General features: G+C 38.8%; 2 protein-coding genes across 3 annotated transcripts in view; both read left to right on the top strand.

Annotated features, from left to right (window-relative positions):
- The window catches only part of LOC129770675 (uncharacterized), a 105,304-nt gene that overhangs the window by 72,349 nt on the left and 11,072 nt on the right, over positions 1-21,883 (top strand). Inside the window, exons 2-4 of the mRNA XM_055773641.1 lie at positions 20,724-20,830; positions 20,900-21,088; positions 21,151-21,308. Of these exons, the coding sequence (XP_055629616.1) occupies positions 20,724-20,830; positions 20,900-21,088; positions 21,151-21,308 (454 nt within the window). The remainder of the gene's footprint in view (positions 1-20,723; positions 20,831-20,899; positions 21,089-21,150; positions 21,309-21,883) is intronic.
- LOC129770679 (uncharacterized) lies at positions 13,058-13,693 on the top strand. 2 transcript variants are annotated; one of them, XM_055773660.1, is made up of 2 exons: positions 13,058-13,314; positions 13,392-13,693. In XM_055773660.1, the coding sequence occupies exons 1-2, from the start codon at positions 13,160-13,162 to the stop codon at positions 13,570-13,572; spliced, it is 336 nt and encodes a 111-aa protein (XP_055629635.1). In that variant the 5' UTR covers positions 13,058-13,159; the 3' UTR covers positions 13,573-13,693. The 2 variants fall into 2 exon arrangements, with proteins under 2 accessions (XP_055629635.1, XP_055629631.1); XM_055773656.1 differs by having other exon boundaries at positions 13,060-13,314; positions 13,389-13,693.

Raw genomic sequence — 21,883 nt, 5'->3', positions numbered from 1 at the left:
TATTTTATCCCAATATTATTAAAACTCATGATGGGCCTTCGATCAGAATTGGACATAGGATAATTAAATATACAACACTATTTAAAACTATTTTATTAAATGATCTACAATTTTGACCACTCTAAAAAGTAAGAAAAAATCTAAATTTCAAATTTTCAATTATTGGTATTTTAATTTGGAATTTTCAAAATAAATTTAAAATTCCGATACTTCCGAACATTTAAAATTTTAGCAAACATTTAATTCCGGAAATTTAAAATAAGGAAAATTAAAAGTCCGAACGTTTTGGAAGTTCAAAAATACGATTGCTGAAAAGTACAAAAGATAAAAATTCCGAAAATTGTAAATTGTTAATATAAATCTTCGGAAATTTAAAGTCACAAAAATTACAAATTTTCCGAAAAAAAATAAATACTCTGGAATTTGAAAAATCTAAATATTGGAAATTATGGATTCTATTTTAGAAGATTTCTGGAAAACTTAAAATTTACGAAATGTAAAATTCAGAAAGCTGAGAAATTTGAATGTAAAAATAAAAAAAAAATGTTAGAAATTGAAAATATCAAGAATTGAAAAATCCGAAATCCGAAAATTTGAGATAAGAGCAAAATAGAAAATCTGAATGTTTAAAATTTCGGAAGTTCAAAAATACGATTGCTGAAAAGTTCAAACAATAAAAAAGCGGAATTAAAAATTTTTAAAATGAAAAATTCCGAAAATTTCAAATCACAAAAAGTAAAATTTCCCCGATAGTTAAAAATTCAAAAAACTAATAACTCTGAAGTTGAAAAATCAAATTATTGAGAATTCCGAAAATTGGAAAATACGGAAATTTTTCAGAAAATCTTTGGAAAACAAAAAAAATCTTGAAACATTCAATTACCGGAATTTTCAGTTTTGATATTTAAAATTTCTAACAATTTTTATGTTCAGAATTTTTTACATTCAAGTTTTTCTAATTTCGACAATTTACAAAATGTCGAAATTTGAAAAACATGAATGTAAAAAATTCTGAACATAAAAATTGTTAGAAATTCTAATATCAAAACTGAAAATTCCGGAAATTGAATGTTTGAAGATTCCAGAAATTTGCCGGAGGAAAGCAGCCCGGTGAGAGATGTGTTGGCTCGGCTAGATCTTGGTTACATGTCCCAAATATATGTTTCCTTTTAAACTATTGTCTTCGGGTGTGATTGTTCTTACATCCTTTTCCCCTCCTTCTCGTTCTTTGCGAGCTATCAGTTCCCTTCCATTAGAATAAGTTGAATTGTAATACATATTAGATGTAAGGATAGTTTTTAAGAATTGAGTGTGAATGAGAATGTGAGTAAAAGTGTGTGAACAATCTGTTACAATCTCCTTACATCCCATCCTTTTCCTAACCAAAATGTGTCACCTTTCTAAACTCGAGTCGACCGCGAGTAATCGGTTTCCTATTTTATTACCATAAAATTAAGGAAACATGTGAATATATTCTAATTAAAATATAGTTCAAAGTTTGGCCTCTTTAAACTTATGTAACTGAGCCTGTAAAAATAAACGATTTAATAAAAAAAAAGATTCCAGAAATAAAAATATTTTTAAAATAAAAAATCAAAAAATAAAATAAAAAAAAGTAACATTCCGAAAGTAAAAGATCCAAATATAAACACGTTGAGCTCCGTGTCAGTCCCTAGGCACTGACGCTGAGCGTTCCGTTTTTGTGTAAATTCCCTTGATGCGGACTAGATACAAAACGTAGAAAGAACGATTTGGGGCTCAACGTGTTATTTTTAATTTTACAATTCCAAAAATAGAAAATTTCTGAAAATATAAATCTCAAAAATTAAAAAATTAAAAAAAAATAATTTTTGTCCAATGCTAAATTCCGGAAATCAAAAATTGAGAAAAATTGAAAATTTCAAATATGAAAATATCCAGAAATTAAAGATTTTGATAATCAAAAATCCCAGAAATTTGAAAATTAAGAAATTTTAAATTCAAAAAATTGAAAATTTAAAACAAAAAATCGAAAATTTGAAAAAATCGAATGTTAAAATTTCCAAAAATTAAATATTTGAAAAATTAAAAATTCCTAAAATTGAAGGTTAAAAAAAATAAAATTCGGAAAGTTAAAAAATCCAAATATTGAAAAATTTCAAATTTTTTTCATTGATGGTTTTATTTCATTGGTGGTTTTTTTTTCTATTTTCAATATATAATTTACGATTTTTGATTTTTAATTTAATTTTAATCTCTGGTTTTGTTCGCATCTGCATAGCCCTTGTTAGATCAGGAGGATAACAAACAATTTTGAGTTGGCTTGAGACGTCTCCTTGAGGTGTTGTTTAATGTTTTTTTTGGCCAAAAATGTGTCAAGAATCCATGTTTACGTACGTCGTCCATGAGTAACATTGATCTTTGGTACTTCGTTGAAATGTTGGAGCGCGCGTTCGGCCACTAGATCCTGCCTGCTTCAGTGTTCGATCTGAAGAACGATAAGCTCTACGCACTCATATTCTCCAGACGCTGTATCGTAGATCCATTGGAATTGAATTTTTTTCTTTGTGATAGCAGCATCCAAGAATCCTGCCCTAGTTATTCTAAATACCTTTCAATGCAACTGCCGATAGTTAATTCGTTTGAGGATGCTACATGCGATCGTTCCAGCCGAATTCGAAGATCTTGAAGTCTGAAACATGATACTCACTTGAAGTCGAAGTCGTCATCCTATGAGCTTTTCTCCGAGACATCATCATAAAATTTGAAAACGAGCAAGATCTATCACCTGAAGATGTATTACGAAACGAATGGATGTGTTTATGGCGAAGACCTATTTCACGAAAGGGATATTGCTATCTATAGACGACTCCAAATATGACATGAGATTTTCCCGGAATTTAGTTCAATTTACCCCCATCATGCGAAGTATTTCGATTGAAATCTGTGGTCTGTCCCATATAACGGCAGCAGTCGAGACAGGATCACGAAATGGCAAAAAGAAAACCTTCAAACCTGATCCGTTTCTCGAAATTATCGGCCGCCAGCGACAAATACACACCGTTAGCCACGGTGCATAAGCTCCCTATGGCGACGGTAGTCGTTGCCGCTGCACTATTTTCACGTTTTCTATTTTTGTAATCAACCAACCAATCGGATCAACGCGCACGGACCCAGATGCATTCCATTGAACCCTGCAGAGAAGACCGTCGGTCGGCAGTCGGGGTTCGATGGTAGCAGCAGCAGTAGCAGTAATGACGGTGTCGCGCATAGATAGTGATGCGATCCATTTTTAGATGCCGCGCGCTGCTGCTGTTAATGCTGCTGCACAGGTGCCATACTAATCGTGTTCAGCTCAGATTCAATCGAAGAACCGACCGACCAGCAAACAATGGCGGTTTGTGATGGTCGGGTACTCGTAGGTGATCGACCGACGAGAAACAATTTAGGCCATCGGTCCATAGAGGAGAGTCGAATAATCGTTTATTTTTTCTTCCCCTCTTCGTGGCTGTTCGCTCTCGCGTAATTGATAAACTGAGACCAGGATCGTGACTTCAAATGGCAGACCATTTCGCAGCAACAGCAGCAGCAGCCGTTGATGGACGATGTGTCGCATAAAAACGCCGAATGAACGACACGACGAGCAGCGCAGCTCGGCACAGTTTATTGATTGTCATATATTAACTCTAATGGACAAATAAGAATGAAATTTAATGTGATGCAGGCTAATTCAATGGCGCCATCAATATCTTCAGCCGTAGCGGTGCACCGCAGTGTGCCAATAATGGGGAAACACTAAGCGTTGTCTACATTAGAAAAATGTATATTTTACACAAACAAACAAAAAATAGAACGACTGAAGCAACAAACTTCCCGACTACATGATCCAGACAGACGCCTTAAACACGTATAGTCGTTCCAATTGACATTCATTCCCCGCGGGTTGATAGCATTGTTTTGAAACTGCTCGACTGTCGGACTAGTGCCAACGAAAGCAAAAAAAAATATATCGCACACAAAAGAACGACTATAAAACACACCCCCGACAACAAATAGCACCTCTGGCGGCGCTCGGGTTGGGCCAATAAAACTCAGCTTTATGCCTTCGTACTTCCGCCAATTTCGTGGAAGTGGCGATTATGGGGGGGGGGGCTCGCCTATATCCTCGCTATATATATTTTTTTTATTTGCGGAATAAATCTTTGCTTGGGAAAAACTCGATTTGGCGCTGTGCCGCCATCCCATTCGTCCCAAGATATTCTGGAGGAAGATAAAGTTGTTTAGAGAGGAAATATTACTTAGTCCCACGGGTGCATCACACACACCTGCAAACCAAGCAAGCTAAATTTTGGAGACGATCCCCGGCCACAACCCAATGGTGACATGCTTTTGGTAGAACTTATTCATTCGCCGAGGTGTGTGCCAGGACGTGAGAGAAACATTTTATCGGGCTGGTTTTCCAGGCATTATTAGCGAATTTTGCAGCGTCCAGATCCCCACTTTTGTTGGTTTGGGCGCCGAAAATGGCCAAGGTGATCCGACAGCCCTGAAATTTACCAACTAAATATTGGGAGCGTTCCAATTAGACTAGTGGTTAAAGCGGAATCGGAGAGCCATTTTGAACCGAACGTGATTGGAAATTTAATTGTACTAGATTGAACCGAGATCCATTTTGGATGCAAGTTCAGCTGTGGTGAAGAAAAAGTTCTCAACAGCGTTTTTCCGTTTCCCCGTTTTTTCGATCGACAAATGGTCAGTCACTGTTTTTTTTATTACTGTCGCAGGGTCCGGACAATTACCTCAAATCATTAATATTTATTCACGAATTGAGGAATAATGTTTTTGCCAATGTCGGATCAATACTCTTCTGTTGAAATTCAACACCATATCAGTCATAATGAGTATTACACAAGAGTCGAGACGCTTGAACTTTTTCTAGTACACCCATTTTTTTTACGCAGGAGATACATACCTCGTAAAAAACCGTGATAATTGGAAAATTCGCGTAAAGAAAATCTCGAAAAAAAACCTGGAAAATGGTCATCTCGAATTTCAAAAAGTTATACAAAAACTTTTTTTCAGTAAATTTCTGTTAATTTCGACGTGTCATGCAATTTGAAGACATTTGGCACCAAACAACATAAATTTACAGCTCCGATTTTCGGTGATTTTTCGGTTTTCAAAAAACTAAAATTTTAACGTCTGCGGCACTAGTAAATGAAGTCCAAAATGAGTTAATATTTTACATTGGGTATATTATCGTGCAAATAAACATTTCGCAGCAAATTCCGAATTAAAAATCGAGATGACTATTTTCATTGGCAACCAAAACTATAATTTTTGTCTCGTATTCCGAAAAAAACGCCCAGAGTCCCAGAGTGCTTCAAAAAAAAATTTAAAAAAAACTCAAACTTTGGTCGCTTTGCGCCACTCTCTCTTAAGTCCGATTGAGCTGAAATTTACATAGGGTGTTCTTTCGAGGTGGTATACATTTTGTATAGGGTAACTTTTTGAAATTTTAGGGGCGTTTTTTCCCATACCTCTGGCGCCCTAGTATCTATATATTGAACGAAAACAGCACGAATGAATTTCAAAAAGCCTGCATTCGGGCACCTTCCTTGTGTACATGAAATTAGGAAAATCGAAAAAAAAATGTCGATGTCACATGACTTAAAAATGCATGAAACGTCGAGAGCTGGTATTAACTAGAGAAAAAAATTTGGCCGATATTCGACCTTCTGGGACTTAGACTGAGTGGCAATGAATGTATGGAAAAAATCATCATCAAATTTCAAAATCCGACCATGTACATTTTGTTTAGTGGTCCAAAAAATTACCTGTGCAAAATTTCAAATTAACCGAACATGATTAAGGGGAACCTCAAAACGCTCAAGAACAAATCTTTTCAAAAAAATTTTTTTACTCAAAAAATTTTTTCATTCTGAAAATAAATATATGAATAGCTCATAAAATATTCAACAAGTCATCCATACACCGGGTACTTCTATATTAATATAGAGTTTATCAAACAATAACTTTTTCCTGTTTTCTTTGAAAAGTTACTACTAATGTTTAACTAGTAACATTTTTCTGTGTAAATTGTCGCGATTTACATACTCTGCAAACTTTTTTCCATTTAGAAACATGTCCAGTATATTTCAATTCCATGAATTTACACACAAAAATGCTACGAGTAAAACATCAGTTTTCTAAGAGTTTCTATTCAAAAATATAATTGCCAAATTAGCCGAAAAAGCAGCAAATTTTGATACGACTCGATTTTATTAAATCTTTATACATATGATGGTACATATTACGACTGATTTTTTAAAAGGGCGTATCCAAAATCGAAATGTGTGTATTGAGAGAAAGAGAACGATAAGTTGAGTTGATTGGTTTGGGTCGTATGAATAAACGTCGGCCGGAGTCGCTCTCTTGTGATTTGTATCGTAAACTGAGTGGACGTATTTATTTATTCGGAAGAAATATACCTCTTGTGTTCGTACATTTCACCTCCCAATTTAACAAAGTTTAACTTACAGGGGGTGCCGTGGCACTTTTCTGCTTTCCTTTAAGCAGCAATTATCGACTGTACGGAACAAATAATTGTTGTGGGATTCAAGAGCTGTGAACGGTATCCACTCTGTGACGATTTGTATTGGTTACTTCTCGGCACACACATACCAATGCTTGCATATTCACAGCGGTACTAGATTCTAGCTTAAGCTGTCGGAGTTCAATTTAAGTATTCGTAAGAATAGGGTATTGTACTATACTGCCCATGATTGCATAGGAGACGTAATCGACAACACCATTAGTGTTGGGAAAACGCATTTTTGTTGTTTTTTGGCCTACAGCCATAACCATGTAATTTTCCGATGAAATGATCTGTCCAGTTGAAGGATATTGTCGGCAAAAAGAGGGCCTAGGCGATTTTGTGGATTCTAATATGTTTTTTTCCATTTGGAAAACGTCTATTTATGCGGACAATCAATCGTTTCAATGAACATTTGTCCGCATAGCTAGACGTAATCATCAGGTTGCTCTGTTTGTAGCGTTAGTATTTACAATTCCGATAATAGTCAAAACGTCTTCGTCGGTAGTTTCAGTTGTTTTTTTTTTATCGCATATATTTATTTTAGGCTCATTAGCATTTTATCTGAAACAGAGCCGAATTTTAATCGTGTTCATGTCACATGGTTATCATTATCTATAATTAGCACATTACACAGTTGCCATTTGCCAGTATTCCTTCTATACCATTGCATATGGTACATCTACGCAGTAGCCATTTAGGCGTAAGAGTTTTCTATCTGTTCTTCCATTATCCAGTTAGACCGGACAGCGGAGACAGTTGATTGATCATTGTTGAGTTGTTTATAGAACAGCAGCCCGATGTGTCTTGCAGAGCAGAGCAGTTGTATGGATGAATCGATCTTATTTCGATCGTGGATCGATCTCCATCGCTGGTGATTGTTGCGTGGACGTAGTTATTCTATAACAACACAAAGATGGTCAATGAGGGCCCTGAGTTTTGAACTCACGATCGATCGCTTACTAAGCGAACGCGCAACCAATGTGGCTACGGAGACCCCCCCTAGTTTCAGTCGTTATCGGATAAAATCAAAAAGGTTTGGAAGAAATTTAATGAAATGTCTGGAAAAGGCGCTTTGGATTTGTTGCGAGTTTATGGTAGTACTTTTTTTCCTGAAGAATACTCTGGGATATGATAAGAACCAGCAGGCTCGTGTTTATTCAATTAATTGAACTTGTAAAGGCAATCTGCAATGTTGGTAATTTTAGCATATCACGATATCACGATAAATCGCATAAAGATGGTAGAGTGACTTACTCCAACGGTATGAGTAAATGCTGTGTATGTGGAATAATTCAATGTTGAATCCGAGGAGTTATAATGCTAAGAACCAATAGTATTTTAATTTTATTACTGATCTGATTGTTTCATTATCTACTTGAAAATTCAAATGCAGAAATTTAGGTAATTATAACATTAAAAAACACAATTGCTTCTTTTTGTTCATCATGTACAGAAATAGTAATTATGTGAGCAGCGTTTCAATGGTTTATTATATTTATCTATTATGAAACACTAATTAATAAGACACTATCGTGACAGACATGTTTGGACTCTACAAAGAATGTGATTCAAATGTAGATTTAGCTTATAGCACATAATACTAACAATTGTTGATTTTCGAACGATGTATGAAAGATGTATGGAAGTACGTCTGTTATGTGGACAAACAGTGATTTTTCGGAAACGTGTTTTCAAAATTGCTCAAATGTTTTCGAACAAAAAATGTTTGCTTGCATGTTGAGCAAGCGTATTACATTGTGTAGAATGCGAAACAGCGAAAAAGTCAATTTTGTTTATTTTGTCATTTACGTCTCCTATACAAACATGAGCAGTATAGTTTAATGTAACAAGAAATCTTTTTGAAAGTATTCTACTGTCAATTGTCCATCAATCAAGTTGTGCCCTATCGTTTTTTAATTATTTAAATGTTCTGTGTTTATTAGTTAATTAGTTAATAAACGCAAAGTAAATGTAATGTAGTTCGCCAATGGTACTTCGAATCGGATCATGAATTAAAGGATCAATGAGAATAAAGTATTACCGCCATTAGAAGGGTCATCACTAATAAAAGGATCAATTGTCGACATCATTGGCATTTTAATCTGGATTTGGAATCTTCACTTCAAAAAATCATCGAGTATCTTATGGATCAATCAAAGGAAATTAGAGGATTTCAAATCGAACTTGGATCATATTGGATCATATTGGTTCATGTACCAGGAACAATTATATAGCCGTGTAGGTTAGTAGACATTAAGTACATGTCAAGCCGTGGTCCTATACTAGATTCTATCACAAATCTCTCAACCGCATTTCTTAAATCTCGCCTACCGACGATCGTTTATCACATCATCAAAATCGGAGAAATAACTACAAGCTCTTTTCTTTTGGATGGCGCTTACGTTCCCAGTGGAACTTTTGCCTTCTCATCGTAGGTATTACTTGCATCATTTTTGTGAGCCGTTCCCAGTGGAACTTTTGCCTTCTCATCGTAGGTATTACTTGCATCATTTTTGTGAGCAGTTGAGATTTATATGCCGAAAACACACCTTGAATGTATTTTGGAGTGGCAAGCCCTAGAATACGCGTGACCACAGTGCAAGTCGGAAGAATTTCCTTTGACAAAAAATCTCCCGACCAGGACGGGAACCTCGGCAAGTCGTACGATATTGTAAGAGAAAAGTGTATTGGACGCATCAATCATACCACCAAGAGGAGGCGATCTGGCGTAGTGGTAACATCCATGCCTCTCACGCTCAAGGTCACGAGTTCAATTCTCACTCCCGACATTCTTCCAAAAATGGAAGTAAAAGTGACGAACCAGCCAAATGAGTTGAAAGTCACTATAATACAGATATATATATATATATAATCATACCACCAGCATTAACTTCATCATCGAAGGTGAAAACCATATCAATGAAGTCACTGCAGCTGAAACTCAATGGACTGCAGTCTTCTTTTTCGAATCTTGTGAGCTTCATGAACGAATATCCTGAGGGCACAACCGCCAATCAGGTCGCAATTCGTCTCGAGAGGTTGGATGATTTGTGGGAAGAAAACAAACGATGTTTATTACGAAATTGAGTTACTTGAAGATTTTTAACCTGCCGAAGAAGTCTATGCGAAGGGCTGTTAAGTTTTTGAAAAACGATATTACTAGATTACTGTTGGATAAGGCCAGGGAATTAGAAGAAACTGGTAATGTGAATCAAACATCAAGACAATTAGAAGCAACAATGCAGGGAGTAACGGAACATGTACGCCTCCCAATGATTAAGCTGCAATGTTTCGACGGTAACATCGAAGAATGGCTCAGCTTCAGGAATCTTTACAAGCCTGAGAATCATTTGAAGCCTGAGTTACTGGACGTAGAAAAACTCCGCTATCTTAAAGGATGTTTAGATGGTGAAGCGAGGGCGTTGATCGATTCTTTGAAGATCACAAAGGCAAACTATCATATTGTCTGGGAATTGTTGCTCAAACGTTACAATAACAGTAAACTAATGAAGAAGAAAACAGATGCAAGCACTGTTCAAACTACCAAATATAGCAACGAATCGGTCGTCGAATTGCACTCATTACTGGAAGGATTCGAGAAGATCGTGGATGGGATCAGATAACAAAACCAGCAGATTTCAGAGACTGATTGTTGGTGAATATTATGTCAAACTTTCAAACAGTAATCCAGTGCCTCGTAATTCTCGTTTCGATGGTTCAATCTCATTATCATGAAAGACGGCATACTGCACGTAGGTGGAAGATTGAACCAATGTCTAGAACGGGCTGAAACAAAGCATCAAATTGTATTACCGGCTACGCATCCGATAGGCGAAATGATTTTTGTTTATCATCACGAAAAGCTGTTGCACGCCGGTCCACAGCTACTGCTAAGTGCTGGCCGGTTACGTTTCTGGCCATCTGGCATCTCCTCTCTATGGGGCAGCTGCCATACAAATGAAGCATAAATTTCCGCATAACTCAAGAACTAATCAAACAAACAGAACCAAATTTGGCATTTGTAGGTATTAGGAGGCAAGGAACGTTCCTAAGGTGGTTTCACAGTGAGGGGATGGGGTGGGGCTAGCATAACTCGACAACTAATCAAGCAAATGGAGTCACATTTGGGATGTGAGGGTTTTTGGGTACGAGAAATGTTTCTATGATGGAATGACACCCGTCCATCTTGTGGAATGGAGAGGGGGTTCCATAAAAATTATACACATATTTCAACCAAACATGACAATTGAAAATTTTCGGAAAATTCTGAAGAAAAATGGGAAATTCGAGAATATTCAATTCGTATATGTTCTTCAATTACAAGCGTTGTTAGCCCATTTGATGTTTGCGCTAACGAGATTGGTCTTCGTTCGAGAGTGGAAATGGATTTTAATGTGATAAAACGCATTCCTACATCCAAACAAGCGTTGGCAAAAAACATTCCATCTTCGGCAGAAATGATGCCATTTAGTGTGCTGGAGAGTCAAATGCGCAAATAATGAGCTGTTTTAAAAGCCTAAAAATGGTTTGTATGTATGCGTGCAGACATCTTTCGCTGTTTTCTTTTCTCATTTCTTTTGGGATTGTGCCAAAAAAAAAGTCCATACGACCGACAATGGGGATCGAACCAAGGCCGGCTGGAATGCAAAGCTATTTTGCACGACCACGCTATCCACATGGCTAATAATGCTTCAGCAGTTGTTCAGCAAGTACGTGATAATATTGCACCTCATTATAAAATGAAGTTAGGAAGTGTTTTCTAAGAGTAAAAAAGGTACGCACGAACAGAACAATGTCTATCTCGGTCTGGGCCGTGTATGTGGCAAAGTATGCGGAAAGCTTATTTGTCTTTTGTTTCGCTCGGTCGTATTGATCTTACGTTGCTGTACCATGTATATTATACAAATGCCTACCAATATTTGTGAGTCATGACATTTTCTGTTATGTTATGTCTCATTTAATGTCATAAATCGGGATGACAAAACATGAGCTAAAAATAAATTTTGGGTGTATATCGTCTTTTATCTATATAAATGAAAATGGATCGCCGAATGTGTTGATAAGAGCAAAACCTTAAACCGATTTAGGGCTGTCTTTATTCTGTCATATTTTCTGTATCAAACATTCATTCCACGTAACGGAGAAACATGTTATTTACAAGTGGTTGAAAATACCTTAACGAGAATTGTGTCTGAAAATAATCTGATATTATAATGACGAGTTTTGGTAGAAGTACTAGGAATTCCATAATAAAAGGTAATTTTAAAGGGTCGATTGGAAGATAAATCAATGAAAAGTTCTGCGATTGAGCCCATGAACGTGCGCTTAGTAAGAAAACGTGGATGTGATAACGAAAAATAAATTTTGGGCGAGACGAAGATTGCCGGGTCAGCTAGTTAGTTGATAAATGTAAAGTGTAATTTAATGCAATATATTAAACACTTACTATACAATAATTGTTATCCATAATTATTGCTACCCTAATATTTTCTCTTTTTGGGTTGACTCTAGTACAGTTACGGTTATTTTTTTTTTATTTTCTTCTCTTTATCTCCTTCAGGTTAATCTTTTCAGTATCACTTATATTGATTTTATTATCTCTCCCCACAAAGTTTGACTGAATTGCATTCCTAAGAAGGTCAACCGGTTGTTTTTCTCTGTTTGTTCCTATTAGCGACTAGCTCGATAAACCGTTCAAAAAGGAGCAGCGAAATGGGTTCCCTCTGCGTGGCGTCTTCTGCACCTTTTTGTGCATCACAAAATTGCAGCGGAAGACATGACGAGTTTCCGTCTGTTCGCGCTGGAGACAACAACGGTGCGGCAAATGACTCACCGTCAATTAATTCATTTTACAATTGGCATCACCGAACCGAGCACAGAATGATGTGCTAATTTTGTGTTTTGCGTGCTAATTCTGCCTTCTGCTACTGGCGGCCATGAGTGACGGGGTCTGTTCCGCAGTCATAATCATCCACAATCCAAACGCATCCGGTCGGTCTCTGGTGTCGGATTTACATTCAGCGCAAATCGGTCTGTGCTTAATTGGTGTGTGCTGACGACACGGATGATAAACTCGTTCCGCGGATTACACTGTCAAAATGTTTTCGATTTTTGACTTTTCGGACCCCTTCCGTCTCCGATCCGCACAATGTTTATTTACGAAAGAGAACGTGTCTTGTTGTGTTATGTTACACCCAGTGCCAAGAACAAGAAAAATAAACAACATTCTACTACATCGTGTCGACATGTGTTGGCGTTAGCCGTAAAGAGAGGAAATTCTATACATCGTTGAGATGCTGCAATTGTGCCCTTCGCCCACACAGTCCTATGCATCTTGTGTAATTAATCACAATGTGCGTACGGTGCAACGCATGTTGTGGATCATCGTATCAAATGAAATGGCCTAGATTTGCCTAGCAAAAGCACTTTAAAAAGGGCCAATTGGGATTACACTGAGCTCATCCACTCGAGCGATTCGGGAACAAAATACGTGGGTACATCACAGCAATCCAGTAACCACCGACGCGATTTGACAACTGATTTGACTTACTCTACATTCTTGAAGCGATTCCAAATTCGAGCATGTATAATTTATACCTGGTGTTTTACGTCACATCCTTCGTCGGGATTCTCGTCACACTGGGTTACTGCGTGTGCGATATCCTACAGTGTCGCCGGCTTGGACATCTGTATTCCATCCGAAGAACAGCAATCACCCGACCACCCACGGAACAAAGGTGGGCCCACCTTCAATTTGACACTTCCATCTCGTAGATCTCGTTTTACTATCTATTGTGTTCCCACATTCCAGCAGCAGGGAACAACCGACGCGAAAATACGTGAGTCGCTATCGAACCAAAATGTTCCAGCGCAGGCTTATCAACGAGATCAATCGCATCACGCCCAAGCTGAGAATCAAAGCCCCCCGGGAGCGGTACGAGTTGTATTACGACGTCGAGGGCGAGATTCGGGTACGCTGTATCAGCCCCTCCTAGAAGGGATGATGGATCCGATACACCAAATAGGAAGTGCATCCTCATAAACGCATTGAATGTTGTTTTGAAAACGAAATTTTAGTATATATATATTTTTTCTCAGTTACCGTTTTGTCTCAAATTCCGAATACTTAAGTTTTGATGGTCATTAAACAGTGTCTCATTACTCAAAATGGTACTTTTTCGCGAAATTAATTTGATTTTTGGACACAATAGAGCTTCCATTTTCATTAGGCTTCAATAAAAATTGATTTTCAAATACATATTCATGGTGAAAAACTAAAAATAAGTTTATTCACACTTGTCTCAAATTCCGAACATCAATTTTTTTCTCTGACTCATATTCCGAACAGTAAAAATGAAATATTTTTAAAAAATCATAGCTTTTGAACTACTGGACCTATTCAGATAATCGATATATCAAATTAAAATCAATTAGCTAGTCTTCTTTATACTTCCAACAAAATGGGTCCATTTTTCGTTTTCGTAATTATTGATTGTATTTGTATTTTATAGTTTACATGGTTCCGGGATCAAGGGTGCGGTATTTTTCTTTTTTTTTCTTGAAAGCTGATGTACATAACATATCATATGACTCAAATTCCGAACAGCAAAAATGCAAATGATTAGTTCCTCGTATCTTTGGAAGTTAATGTCCATAAAAGGGGATGTCTACATAAATCAGGTGACAGTTTAAGAGGTTGAGGCCTTGGTCATTCGGCCCAAGCGCCGTCTATAAGGTGACGTCCAGGTCTGAAGTCTTCGGGAACCGCTGACTAACCCTGACTAAGAAAATCGATTTTACTCTCGTTGGAATGCACCCGTGGCCTACATTTTGCAAGAAGAGAACTTACAAACATTAAAATGGTCTTCTTATATGTTGCTCCACAATTGGATTGCCCTTGTACCCCAATTTGTGAACTATTGCTGTATTTGCCTGGAAATAATGTGTTCAAACGTCTTCTGTTCGGAATTTGAATCATGCGTCGAAACTTCAAATTCAAATTCCGAACACTACTTGAATGCTAATTTTAATAAAGATTTCTGCCTAAATGTTCATTTGTTCATCCATGTGTAATAGATTCTTACCTTTTCTAGCACATAACATAAAAACAGCAACAAAATAGATAAAACATCTACAAGAACTGCAAAATGAACGATGCTTGTTTTTTACAAAATTTTCTAATGCATACATTTTATCATTGCTTCTGACTGTCCTTTTTTTTGCAAATGTTCAATATTATAAACTAGCTGACCCGGCAAACGTTGACCATTGAATGCTATGTTCAGCTGAGGCGGATATGGCACTACTCAACGATTTTCAATGTCAATGTCTGCGTTCATATTTGTGAATTGTTGTCCGCCATTATCAGTATTTCTTCGTCGATGTATTCAATATTCGTCTACGCTTGGGATCGTGCCGTTGGTGAAATCTCTAGGAACACGCTTTGTACATATTCCATTTGCCATGCAAGAAAATAAATGCTTCAGACCACCGCATGGGCCATGATCCATCGTTGTGGTAACAGTATCGAACGGTCATTCATATTCCGGAATCCGATTGGATTGAAACTCGATAAAATTTCACAGTTTGATCGAAATAGATTATTCTTTCTTAAATCCGCTCGACTCAAATTCAATCGTCAAAATAATACATCCGTATTCGTGGAGCAATTTACTCTCTATCAGATTCGCAGAACCGAAAGAAATTTTAGAAAAAATGGATGAAAATTATTACTCGATGTCGTTGAAATACTTAGAAGACAAAATCCTGACCCTCACTTAACTTTTTCCATTAAACTTTATCCATAGTATAAATTCATTATCAGACACGATTTTCGCTTAAGATTTCTTCCCACTTGTAGAGAATGTGTTACTGTTACATAGAACACATATTTAATTTGTAGAGCTTATTTTTATTTATAATTTTTCGATTTTTAAAAGAGTCTTTATTCCATCCGAAAATCCATTACCATTTTTGCTTCACAGAAATAGAACACGGAGCTCAATGTCGTCTATGTCGAACTGTTTGTCTATGTCGTAGTTGATCAGTAGACAGATCTGGAATTTCTGAGGAAATTACACTATCGGTTTTCTCAGGGCGCATTTTGTGGACTAACAAAACTAAAAATGTGTGTATGAGGTCATCCTCGATTCTTCAGAACACATCCGGACTTCATTTTTTGTTTAAACACACGCGTAATGCATTGTCATTACACATTATACATGACAATGCATTGCGTTTTGGCCTGGCAATAGCAAAGGCTGTGTCGGCTTTGCTCATGACAGCGTCTCGCAAGTGAATGTAATCTTCCCCACGCCGCTTTTGTTGATTGTATCGTAGGTATCGCAGTAATATTCGTATTGTCCCTTCAGAATGCCTTTTTTCGAAAATTCATAACTTTTGAACTACTGGACCGATTCGGATGATCATGTCAATGAGCATATCAAAATAAAAACGTTGCAATAAAGTTGAGCAGCCTTCCTGCAGTTAACCGGAACATTCGCCATGGCGGAGGAAAACATGCGTGTAAAGGGTGTGTCACATCAAATTGCATCACGGAAAAAACGCTGTAGAAATTTAATTTTTAGGAATTATATCTTCAGCTTTCGCTTATAATCAGATAAGAGTGTATAGATCACGTTGGCCATGCTTCACTGTCAATTTTTCGTAAATTTGGAAAAATGTCGTCGAACGAAAAAGAGCGTCGTGAATTAATCCTGTGCACTCATTTCGAGAATCCGGAGTTGTCACATCGGGACATCGGTAAGATGCTGGGAATCGTCCAATCCACGGTCAGCAGAGTACTAAAACGATACTTCGAGAACCTAACCATCGACCGGAAGGTGAAGAACGGCAAAAATGGATGCTCCGTCAGTGAAAAAGATCACAAGCGCGTAGTTAAGCAGTTTAGACGTGATCCGAGAAGTTCGGTCCGGGATGTCGCCAATAAGCTGAATTTGTCAAGTTCATTCGTCCAGCGGACCAAGCAGCGGGAGGGCCTGCGTACATACAAGGTTCAGAAGGCTCCTAACCGCGACGAAAGGCAAAACATGGTGGGGAAGACGCGAGCCCGGAAGCTGTACACCGAAATGCTGACGAAGCCGCATTGCCTGGTAATGGACGACGAAACCTACGTCAAAGCGGACTTTCGTCAGCTGCCGGGCCTGTTGTTCTTCTCCGCAGAGAACAAATTCAGCGTTCCGGAGGAGATTCGCAAGCAGAAACTATCCAAGTTTGCCAAAAAGTACATGGTGTGGCAAGCGATCTGCTCTTGCGGAAAGCGGAGCGCCCCCTTCGTGATGACCGGCACGGTAAACGGGCAGGTTTACCTTAAGGAGTGTCTACAGAAGCGCTTACTACCACTATTGAAGCAGCACGAGGGCCCGACCATCTTCTGGCCGGATCTCGCTTCGTGCCACTATTCAAAGGACGTGTTGGAGTGGTACGAAGCCAACGGGGTCACCTTCGTGCCAAAGGAAATGAACCCGCCCAACGCGCCGGAGCTTCGCCCAATAGAGAAATATTGGGCGATTATGAAGCAGGCCCTCCGGAAGAACCCAAAAGTTGTCAAATCGGAGGCGGATTTCAAGGGAAAATGGATTTCTGTTCAAAAAAAACTACAACCTGACGTTGTACAGAACCTTATGGACGGGGTAAAGAGGAAGGTGCGAGCATACGGGCTTGGGCTCGAAGTATGAATAAAAAGAAAATGCCAAAAGTTGTTTAATAGTTTTTATTTTACTGTCTAAAATTTTCAAAAGGATCGGTCTACTGGGCGAATTTTTACAGCGTTTTTTCCGTGATGCAATTTGATGTGACACACCCTTTAGGCATGTTTTTGAGTTCTTTCTTCGTTTTATTTATCAATTCCTTCTCAGTTTTCGCGACAAAATTGCTGGAGTTGATCTTGTGCTTCAGGTTTGCCCAGAAATTCTCGATGAGACGCAGCTGGGGGACGTTGGGCGGGTTCGTCGACTTGAGTACCACATCGATATTCAACCGCTCCCTCTCCTCTAACAATCGCTTCGAGTAGTGGGCCGACGCCAGATTCGGCCAGAACACCGCGTCTTCGCCCTTATGGTATTTCTTGATGAACGACGCAACTTCCGGCAGGCACTTCATACTATAAATTTCCCCATTCACGGCCAGTCCGGAGCTAAAGAAGAGCGGTTTTGACATCCCCTTCTCGCTGATTGTCAGCCACAGCAGCACCTTCTTGGGGAACTTGGTGTGTGAAATAAACTTCACTTCGAAGCTCACTTCCTTCGTGGGGGAAATAAAATATGAAGTGCCTTGTCAGTCGTTGCCATCCAGGGTGAGATAGGTCTCGTCGTCCACCACCACCGCCACGTTGCAATTCGCCGGGAAAATCGACTTGACCATCTTATTCAGCCGCTGTCGCTGTGGTATTGCCTGCAGCTCCGAAACCAGTGGAAGGGACCTCTGCTTCCTGACATGTATGTCCATGTTCGCCAGGTACTTTTTCATTGTTTGGCCGGTTGCACTGATCTCCCGGCCAAGCGCACGCAGCGATGTAGCCACTTTTCCCTCGATTTTCCTCTTCAGCATCCTTTGGAGTTTCTTTTCGCTCAGGGTCGTCGCCCGTCTGGAACCGGGCTTTCTTTTGATGCTTTGATTGTTGTCCAATAGTGTCAAGATGTTGTAGATGCCGGAACGGGCGTATCCGACGTCCACGCACGATGAAGGAGGTAAAGGAAATTTGGAAAATCGAAAAAAAAAAATTTCGATGCCAAATGACTTGAAAATGCGTGAAACGTCGAGATCTGTCATCTCGAAAAAAAAAATTTTGAGACCCTATTGAAAAGTTACACTTGAGTCAAAATATTCCCAATCGCTGTGAAAAACTCATATTTCCTCCAACCCAAACGGACTACAAACTTTCATTCGAATCAAAAATACTCATGTTTGCAACGTAACTCGCGAGAACTGCCAAAATCACAAACTGTATCAATTAAGACTCTTAAAAATATACTACAAGGTGAGCAACTCCATCAAAACCCTCTGCAGCAATCTTAAAAATATAGTATTTGTGTACACAAAACAATACGATTGTACACGGTTTTGTGAACTCTATTCAATACGATATTTTACGTTGCAAACGTTTCGTCTATGCTACACGAAAAACGTTGATCTTCGAATAAATCTTGCTTCTGTACGGCATTCACGCATCGCATCCCCTAACCCACTTTTCAACCAAACAGCCGCACCATAAACCATAGAATCGTCTTGACTCCACCGATTAATTTGACGATGACAGCTAAATTGACGGCACAATCTTGACTCCTGGCTCTGCAATTTTCAAATTCTAGACATAGATTTCGGATTAGACTCCGGACTCAGATTTCAAATCACGAATTCAACATACAAATCTAGATCTCTGCCGACTTTATATTCCAGATACGGAAAATCAGCATTCAGTTACTAGATTCAAATTCCAAATCTTCGTTCCTGAATCGAAAATTTAATATATCAGACCTATTTTAGCATCGAAATCTCACAGAAGCTTTGTTAGAAATGAGATTAGTAAAATCACCATTGAAGAAAAATATAAACTTCAGATTTCAGATTTTGGCAATCGATGTCTACATTTACCAAAGTGAATACAATTTTCGAAATAACTGTAATTGAATATGAGGTTATCTTATCATGCTTCCGACCAACTAAATCAATTGGTGCACACACAAAAAAAACAAACAATCATCGAGCCACAGTCGTCTGTATGCGGCCAGTTGATTGTTTTTTATTGGCCCACAACGAAAAACAAGTGGCCTCTCAATTTCTGTCTGACTGTATCAGATCTTCTCGTTCGCGAATAAAATAATTGCTCTAATAAAAGAAACAAACCACCAAAACTAACAGGAAATGCCGATGAACTCTCTTTCTTGCTTTCTCGCTCGGTGCTCTGTTTCTGATAAAGTTTAACTTACTCTGTTTGTAGTAATGGTGGTGGTGGCGATAGCTTACTTTTCTGCAACGAATTCGGTTTGTGAACGGAAAACAAGAACAAAAAGTTTGTCGCATCGGCGGCTCTCGTTTCGCGCTGCATCATTTACACACGCAATCGTGAACCAATTTCTCAGTAATGATGATCGACAAGCGTCGAGCGACGGCTCCGAATTGGACTATTGGATTTAAATTCGGAAATGGCTGCCGGATGGATCAGCACAAATTTCACAGGGAAACTTGACCAAACTCCAGCTCTAGCCCGCCTGCTCGGGAGGCGAACTGCCGAATCGTGCGAATATGGTTATCCCCCGCTTTCATCTTGTTTGATTTGGTTTTAGATCTCCCAGAGTAAATTTACCGCTAACTTGGCTCCCATCCTGCGAACAGTGCGCAAAACGAGTCCTCCAATAACCGCAGCGGCAATTCCGCTGAATTCTGGATTCTCTTCTGTCAACGTTGCCACTATCCATCGAACAAGGCGGTAAGTTTTTTTTCCTCCCTGTTGGTCTGCCGCCCTCCCACAGCCTATGTCCAAGCCGGTACGGCAAGTTTCCTTGAATAGTCCAGTCGAAAGCCGAACGAGGAAAAGTGCATTTACCCGGTTTCGGTTGATTTTTATGTTGTTCTTCTATAGCACACATATAGACCGCTTTATTGGTCGGTTTTCGCTGTGAAATGAAAAAGATGTGTCTTTCGACTAAAAATTGCAATCTCAGCGGATTCGATATTCACAGCAGAGCGTCGTATGCGTTTCGTTGTAATCCACTTGTGAAGTTTTATACAGCCGGACAGCGACAGATAAGACCACTTCCTTGTTTGCGTTTCACTGGAAGTCGAAGCGAATCGGACGCGCCGTTAGACGCTGTGATGCCAAGTGTTTCGCGTAAACGAAACCGCGGTGCAGCGATCGAGATTGCAGCTCGAGTAAATGGCGTTGCATTCATACTTTTCGCAGCGATAATCAGATTAGCGCCTCTAGCACAAGGTCTCAATTGACTAGAGCACTTTACCACTGCTCTAAATGATGATCAATGGATTGGTGCGATTGGCTTAAAACTTGTCCAGATAATGGGGCAGCTCGTAAACGTAATGTTCTCGTTACCGTTAGACTACAACGTGATAAGGACAATGTCATTTCAAAAATGTATTAAGATTTTTTATTTCTCTCCCTCCTCAACAGATGACAGTCGACTTCATCCATCCAGAGAATTTTCCCGATACAGTAGAATCCAGCCGCGGCTCGTCCACGGCCGCCAAAAACGTTCACTAGCGAGCACCCGTGAAGAGGTAAATCTGATTCCACAATGAGTAACTTGCACCAGTTCAACATCATTTTACCTCTCGTTTTTTTTTCAGAATGGTCTTCACGCGTCGCACCTAACGCTAACCTATAGGTTAAGCCAAACAGATGTGATATTAGATTTACAGTTAAACGAACAGCTTGTCCCACGGGGACACTTCCTCAGCTATCAGCTGCCCAACGGAACGGGGAAGGTGGTGGAGCGGTACAGTAGCACCGACCAGGTGGAGTTGTGTCACTATCGGGTAGGTTGATTACCCCCTCTATATGGCCAAACTGATCCCGACACGTTTCTTATCATTTTTAGGGGAAAATCCGAGGCGTGCCGGAGTCAAGCGTGGCGATTTCAACCTGCCGAGGTATCCGCGGGGTCATCTATGATGGTAGCGAGACGTACTACATCGAAAGTGACATTCGCTCGGATGAATCGGAGAGGGTAGATCTGGCGAATCATTACATTTATCGGTGAGTGGACAATGTTGAATTCTTTATGAGGTATTTTCATGGACTTCAATGACAAGCCGCACTTCCGATATATCTTCTATTCCGTTTTTTTTTTTCAAAGGGCCTGGCCGGGTAAGGAAGTAAAAGTGCCCCCAAACCAAATCACCAGCTGCATGGCAAATATTGTATAGGATATTTAATAAGAAATCTGGGCGGTTTTATTGAACCCCTATGTGGTTTAACATAGAATCTATAGTGAAAAACGTATTTTTTCGTTTATTTCACGCCATCCTCAAAAGCTTCGAGATAAACATTTGAAAAGAAATACTGTGCATCTCACTACGGCGCATCAAGAAAAATTATCAAAAAATAAATTCATCAAAAATTTAAGCACTAAAAAAATATTCAAATTTTGAAATATATTTTTCGAGATTTAGAGATTCAGCACTACTCTAATTCATATTTAAATGTGTTCCTACGGCTTTTCTATATATGTGTGATTTTTTTCACATTTTTTTCAGTGTTGGGCCTGGCCGGGTAAGGGAGTAAAAAGTCTCCCCAATCCAATTGACCAGCTGTATAGAAAATATTGTATA

The sequence above is a fragment of the Toxorhynchites rutilus genome, chromosome 1, assembly GCF_029784135.1.
Source record: "Toxorhynchites rutilus septentrionalis strain SRP chromosome 1, ASM2978413v1, whole genome shotgun sequence".
Lineage (NCBI taxonomy): Eukaryota > Metazoa > Arthropoda > Insecta > Diptera > Culicidae > Toxorhynchites > Toxorhynchites rutilus.
This window is presented reverse-complemented; position numbering and strand designations above follow the sequence as displayed.